Source organism: Pseudorasbora parva, chromosome 19 (genome assembly GCF_024679245.1).
Source record: "Pseudorasbora parva isolate DD20220531a chromosome 19, ASM2467924v1, whole genome shotgun sequence".
NCBI classification, from domain to species: domain Eukaryota; kingdom Metazoa; phylum Chordata; class Actinopteri; order Cypriniformes; family Gobionidae; genus Pseudorasbora; species Pseudorasbora parva.
Window position 1 is genome coordinate 28,442,029 of NC_090190.1, and position 7,538 is coordinate 28,449,566.

The 7,538-nt window shown below is 33.1% G+C and overlaps 1 protein-coding gene across 4 annotated transcripts in view; it reads right to left on the bottom strand.

Moving 5' to 3' along the window:
• Nucleotides 1-6,633, bottom strand: part of cspg5b (chondroitin sulfate proteoglycan 5b) — a 60,427-nt gene extending 53,794 nt beyond the window's left edge. For all 4 annotated transcript variants that reach the window (XM_067425211.1, XM_067425212.1, XM_067425210.1 and 1 more), the window contains exon 1: nt 6,480-6,633. In XM_067425211.1, the coding sequence (XP_067281312.1) occupies nt 6,480-6,582 (103 nt within the window). In that variant the 5' untranslated portion in view covers nt 6,583-6,633. The remainder of the gene's footprint in view (nt 1-6,479) is intronic.
• Between the last annotated feature and the right edge of the window lie 905 nt (nt 6,634-7,538).

Consider the following 7,538-nt stretch of genomic DNA (forward strand, 5'->3'; position numbering starts at 1 on the left):
TTGTAAAAGTGTTATATAAATAAAGTTGATTGATTGATTGATTGATTGATTGATTGATTGATTGTAGTCTTACAGCCAGTAAATACTGTGATTTATCTGAAAATTAATTAATTTCCTCAACATGCTTACTTTTTTTTTTTTTTACAAGTTCTCGGTAATTAAAATGTTTATAAATAAAGTAGTTGCACTTCATTAGATCTTTTGCTAAAGATGATCAATTTTGTTTTTTTAATTTCAGAGTTGCGTTCTTAAATGTAGTCAACAGACTTATTTTTCTTGTAAATTGCATAAAACGGATACAAATCTTTTAAAAATACCATTCACTTAAGAATTCTGTATCAGTGATGTCCATTTCAACCAAAGAAATTAGATTTTTTTTATTTTTTTTATATTTTATTTTTTTTAAACAGATATTGCTATTTTTTGGTCACACCACATGATGAGTGGTCGCTCCAAATAACATGAAGATCTCAAATATTATTAAAAATCTATTTAAAGAGATAAATTGACAGTACATTTCATACAAAAAAAAAAGAAAAAAGATTTAAACCATATTTTATTTTCACAAAATTGATTTTATGAACAATTTTTGGTAACGCTTTATAATAACGTTCAGTTGTAAGTCATTTATAAGTGGTTAGTTAATGAACTAATCATTTAGAAAATATTAATAAATGATTATCAAGTGATATGCTAACATTTTATACGTTTTGTAAATTCCGTTACAAGTCATTTACAAGTGATTAGTAAATAATTAACTAATGATTTATTTATTAATCTTAACGATTAATGAGTGATTTGTTAATTATTTTACATATATTTAGTAGATTAAGTTATAAGTAATTTACAGTTTAATAGTTAATAATGAACTAATTATTTACAAAACATGACAATGCATTTCATAAATGTTACTAAATTGTTACTTTTTTGTATATTTTGTAGATTCAGTTATAGACTATTTATAAGTTATTAGATAATGATAAACTAATCATTTACAACTCATGACTATACATTCATAAATGATTAAGTATAATATGCTAACAATTTGCAAATCTGTAAGTTATCTTTAAAAAATAGCATATCATAAAATAACCAAACAGATCCTTAGTAAATGGTTAAGTTACTAGTTAATATATTATTAATCACTGAAATGTCAGTGTACCATTATCTCAATAAACAATTGTTAATTGTGAACAAATGATGATCAAACCATTAGTAGATAATGAATATATAATTTATTGAAAAAGAATGATAAATTACTAGTTGTCAAATTAATAAACATTTTAGAATGACTTAAAGTTAGGGGATTACAGTGCGTTAAGTTAAATCCTTTTACTCATTTCAAAATTTGCCGCCCGGAACTTCCGGAAGAAACGTCACGACAGCTTTGACAGCATTGGCTGTCGTGTGTCTCGTGACCAATTGCGTCATTATGTCAGCTTTGATTGTAAAATGCCATTGGCTCTCGTGTCATGTGACCGATTGCGTCCTGCTAAAGAGTCAGGACAGGAGTATTATTTGAATGATAAATAGGATAAATATGCGTTCATAAAGGGATCATTTCAATGATTAAAACATTAAGATCAACTCTGTTCTTCACATGAAAATATCGTATGACTTCAGAAAACGTTGAATACAACATGAGATAATACTTTTATACTGTTTTTGGTCAGTTTTTGCAATAAAAAGTAGCCTATTTATATTTATAAAATCATGTCTACTTTTACAAATGCAAAGAATTAAATGCGTATTGATCTGATGCATTGGGATATGCAACAATACATTATATAGGCTACTCATCATTTACTAATGGTTTGATCATCATTTGTTCATGATTAACAATAATTTATTGAGATAATAGTATAGACATTTCGTTGATTAATAATATATTAACTAGTAACTTAACCATTTACTAAGGATCTGTTTGATTATTTTATGAAATGTTTCTACAAAAAAATCTACAAAACATACAAAAAAGTAACATTTATGAAATGCATTGTCATGTTTTGTAAATCATTAGTTCATTATTAACTAATCATTTGTAAATCACATACCTGAATCTACTAAATATAAGTAAAATAATTAACAAATCACTCATTAATCATTAATGAACACGTAGTCATGTTTCATAAATCATTAGTTAATTATTTACTAATCACTTGTAAATGACTTGTAACGGAATTTACAAAACATTTATAAAATGTTAGCATATCACTTGATAATCATTTATGAATGTTTTGTAAATGATTAGTTCATTAACTAACCACTTATAAATGACTTACAACTGAACGTTATTATAAAGTGTTACCCAATTTGGTAAATTATTTTTTTAGTTATTATTAGAACCATATATAATCGAACAGTTTTAAGTAAATGCACATTTGTGACTCTGGAGCACAAAATGAGTCACAAGTCTCATGGGTATATTTGTGGTAATAGCCAACAATGGGTCAAAATTATCAATTTTTCTTATATGCCAAACATCATTAGGCTATTAAGCAAAGATCAAGTTCCATAAAGATATTTTGTAAAATTCCTACCGTAAGTATATAAAAAAAACATATTAGTAGTAGTAATATACATTGTTAAGGACTTAATTTGGGCAACTTTATAGGCAGGGGTCCAAGGTCACACGTGGCCTTCTTGTGAACAAACATTTAATTAAACTTGACCATCATCATACTACTGATATTTTTTTTCCAGACCACAAGAGGCGTGATAAACAAGCAACCCATCCTTCTCTATCTGTCATCATGTTAATCCCGCCCATAGCGTGCCAGGTGGATAAACCAGTCTGTGATTGGTTCCCGCAAAAGTGTAACAGAAGCAGTAGAAATGAATGTACGGGTTTCCAGACAGAGTTGCCGGGCGAAATCAAATTGCTGGCAGATCTGGCTGGGTTTACCCAGTCTAATGTCACTGTGTACTGCATATAAAATTATCCTTACCTGGTTGTAATGTGAGAAAATGAGATTCCCAGCATGCACAGATTTCCCAGATTACAGAGTGCACTGTTGGTTATAGTGTTTTATTCACAGAAATACAGAATCAAGAAGTTTCTAAAGATTATATATATATATTATATATATATATATATATATATATATATATATATATATATATATATATATATATATATATATATATATATATATATATATATATATATATATATATATATATATATATATATATATATATACACAAACTACTTTAAAGCTTTATATATATATAATTAAGCTATATATATAAAAAGGCAAGTATGTAAAAAATCTACATCTAGTCTTAATTGCAGCAATTATGTATATTATTTAAATTACATGAGTAGTATAGCATTCTGGTCTCCAAGATATCAATATCGTTATCAGTATGGCTATAAAAAAGTGCATATCGGCCACCAAACTACTTTAAAGCTACTTTCTGCAGTCCACAGCTAAACAATACTGTCAATCATCTTTTAGCAGGAAGCGTGTTAATCAATAATTCCATCAACATGTCAGAGCAACTCCACCATTTACATGTTCCCATCCCCACATACATACAGTTGCGGTTCACTTCTAATAAAAGAATTTCAGCATATCTCCATGGCTGAACAAATATGGATTGACAGACCAAACTACTCGCAGTCGCAAACTAAAAACAAGAGCACTGGATATGTTAAATGAATAATAATTTTTTTATTATTAATCATAATAATAATTATAATTAAAATAATTAGTTACATTTATATAGCGCTTTTCTAGGCACTCAAAGCGCTTTACGTAGAAGGGGGAATCTCCTCAACCACCACCAATGTGCAGCACCCACCTGGATGATGCGACGGCAGCCATATTGCGCCAGAACGTTCACCACACACCAGCTGATTGGTGGAGAGGAGACCGAGTGATGAAGCCAATCAGGATATGGGGATTATTAGGAGGCCATGATGGACAGAGGCCAATGGGCAAATGTGGCCAGGATGCCAGGGTTACACCCCTACTCTTTATCGAAGAACATCCTGGTGATTTTTAACGACCACAGAGAGACCTCGGTTTAACGTCTCATCCAAAGGACGGTGCTCTTTGACAGTATAGTGTCCCCATCACTATACTGGGGTGTTAGGACCCACACAGACCACAGGTTGAGCGCCCCCTGCTGGCCTCACTAACACCTCTACCAGCAGCTACCTGGTTTTCCCAGTTGGTCTCCCATCCAGGTACTGACCAGCCTCAGCCCTGCTTAGCTTCAGTTGGAAACCAGTCTTGGGCTAAGGGGTGATATGGCCGCTGGTCGAATAAAAATCAAACGGAACGGTTTGAAGTGTGCTTTTTATAAGGCAATTTTGAGTGCACCAAAGTGCTTAGGTCAGTGTTATCATCAGAGCCTGCATGCTGAAAGGTGCAATAGGGGATTTGGGAAATACTAACTTTAGCCTGCTGGCATGGCAAGAATACTATACAACCCTTCCTGCAAATCGGCATTCCAAAGCTTCCAAAAGAGATACAGAGACAACATAATTGGATTACATCATTTGTGGATTGTCACCACACGGTAAGAAAACTTTACAGTAGTGAGTAACTACAATAACAAACGTAAAAAAAAAAACTGTTTGCCTGCCACTCTCAACATGTTGAGTGACAGGGGCCGAATGCAACGACTGAACAAACATTTTATGGTCCTACACCATTCACAAATATTCATAAAAAATACATTTAGACCACTTAACATGGGGATTGCTATCAGGATATGAGGAGACTTGCTGTGGAAATTATTTATTCAATGGTGAGATAGTAATGGAGCAATTTAAAGATCTTTAATTACTTTATTTTTGGAAGAATGGTTGTTTACATACAGACAGAGTTTTCTGCAGAGAAGGAAAACCTCGCACTAGGTTCTATACGCAACTCACCCTGCTGTTTTCCTATTATATTAATTTATTTGAAGGATATATGACACGTCCGTAAGCGTAACCACCATGGACATTTCATTACACAGCGCCCTGTAGGTTAGGATGACAAAAAGGTTTAAAAGTCACATTGTTAGTCTGGTTTGCCTCAGTGTTCTAACAAAGCTTGTTAATGTCAGAATGACTGAGATAGCTAATCAAATCAAAGTGGGCGGGGTTTATGTTCTCTTTTGGCTTATGCACAGTCTTTACACACAAACGAGCGCTATCTATCATTGTGGAGACTCTATTCTTTCCAGTGAAATCACAACACAATGCACACAAAAGTGTCTGCTCTTAATATACAATCATTAATGAACATGTTCAATTCTAATGAAGAAGGAAAAAAAAAAAAAACTATATGAGGGTGGATTAGAAACCGGAACCTTTGACACGGTTTACAAAATTTCTCCCACCAGGCCAATTACAATGCCAGTAGCAGATCTATGTATTTATTCACTAATGCGAAGAATCTCTGGACTAATAATATATTAAATGTAAATTTTCTTTGCAAAGAGTCCCAAAAGGATTATTTTGCCAACTAGAAAATTAGACCTAGAAATTATATTAGACCTAGACTTTCATTCACTGTTCTGCTTCTTTATCCTTTATAAAAATTAAAATTAATTGTTTAAAAAAAAAATGTTCAAGACATTAACATTGGACAGGAGCATCTTCTAAGAACTATCATCTTGTACATACATCAACGCTTGCATGCATGACAACAAACAAATGATCTAAAAATGTACTGTTATTTTTGTCAGGTGATAGGCTACTAGCTTAAAGTGTCTTTTCAACAAAAGGTTTGTTGTCATGCAAGCACATACGTTGATGTATGTACAAGATGCATGCAGTGATGCAATGATATATAGTTAGTCAGCTAATAGGTCAGAGGTTCAACTAAGTGCAACGGTTTAAAGCTCCTTATGCAAATGATAATTTCCTGCTTTACACGGTCATTAGTTTGGCCAAGGCAACAGACAGTAGTGTGACGTAGGTCAACAATGTGGCAATTTGGTAGACACATTCAGCAAAGCCAATTGACCTCGCCTTCACGTGGTGTGTACAAGAAAAACATTTAAGAATCCAAATTCATCAACATATGTCTAATTATTAAATTAGCAATTAATAATACATTGAAATTATATTTATAAAAATGCTAATAAGATAAAGAAAATAATACTTGAATGAAGTGAACTAAATTGAACTAGAATGAGGCTGTGCTTTAGCAAATTCTCTTTCATTTAGGTAGCCTACCTTTAAAAATATAAATAGTTTCTAAATTTCCAAATGGCACGAGCGATACAAATATTTTACAGAATATGTAAACACTGTTGTTGGGTGACATTTTAGATACCCATTTCGCTGGATACAATATTAAAGAACATTGTAATTTTGTTTAAAATGTTAGAAAGCCCATTTTATAGGCTACAACGTGAAAGCGCTGATTCCAACAGGTCACAACAGAAAATATCCACAAAGAAGGTCTCTGTTAAATGCAGGACAGGCGGGCATTTAGAAATATTCTATAATACCAACTCAAACATGTACTCACCATTAGCACACAAAGGAATGATGTGCAGAAGCAGAACGCTGGACAGCACCATTGACTCCCAACCACAGACTGCAAAAACCAACGCGCGCCTGGAATTCATCATGATACAAACGGTCTTCAAAAACACTTAAACTGAACCAGTTGGATGTCGTGTGTAAGAGATATTTTAGAGTCTTTGAGCAATAATCCTGGACATAAATCTCCTTAGATTGAACGCGTTACGAAGCGCACTACTTCATGCCAACTTCGGATGTTGTCTTCAGTTGTTATTCCTTTGGATGAGATTCAGGCCACCTAATGCGTCGCTAGGGATCCGTCATCTCTTATCCAACTCCAGCAAGAGGCTAAGAAATTTAAATGCGTCTCATTGGTAAGTCAGTATTAAGCATTCGCTAGGAAAGCGGAGAGTTTCGGTAATATTTACACGCTATCACTCAGCGGACGCCTCGCACTCACACTTAACCGCGCGCACCCCGCTGCAAGTTTTATCAGTCGAACTCACGATTGACGTGAAGTAATCTGCGCATGCGTGCGTGTCATTACCGACACAGTGCCCTGATTACTGAAATAGGGAGCTGATTGAGACACACCCAATTTGTGCCATGTCTGATAGAATCGCTGCAAAAGTCAATCAGATCAGGAGTAAATATCGTTCATTTGCTGTCCTCAATTGCAAAGAGATTCATTTATAAAATATAAATATGAAAATGTATACAGAAACAGTCACAATTATAAAACATTGAAATTAAACAGTTTGGATTAATACACAAAAAATAGTGCATGCGGGTCCCAAGAACAAATCATCTGAAATTGGGTCACTCACACACGCCAGCACACACGAGCATTTGTTTATTTGTGCTGAAAGGAAGGACAGTTCTAAATTTGTAGGGGAAAAAAAATGGAAATACCCTTGGTTAAATATGAAATGGATCAAATATTGCATTCTTACTAGTGTTTTTAATATTGTTTATATAGAAATGTGCTATTTATTCAGATTTTTTACTTATTTTAGGATTTTAATTTACAAATTAAAATGCAGCCTGTGGCTCTCAAATCTCA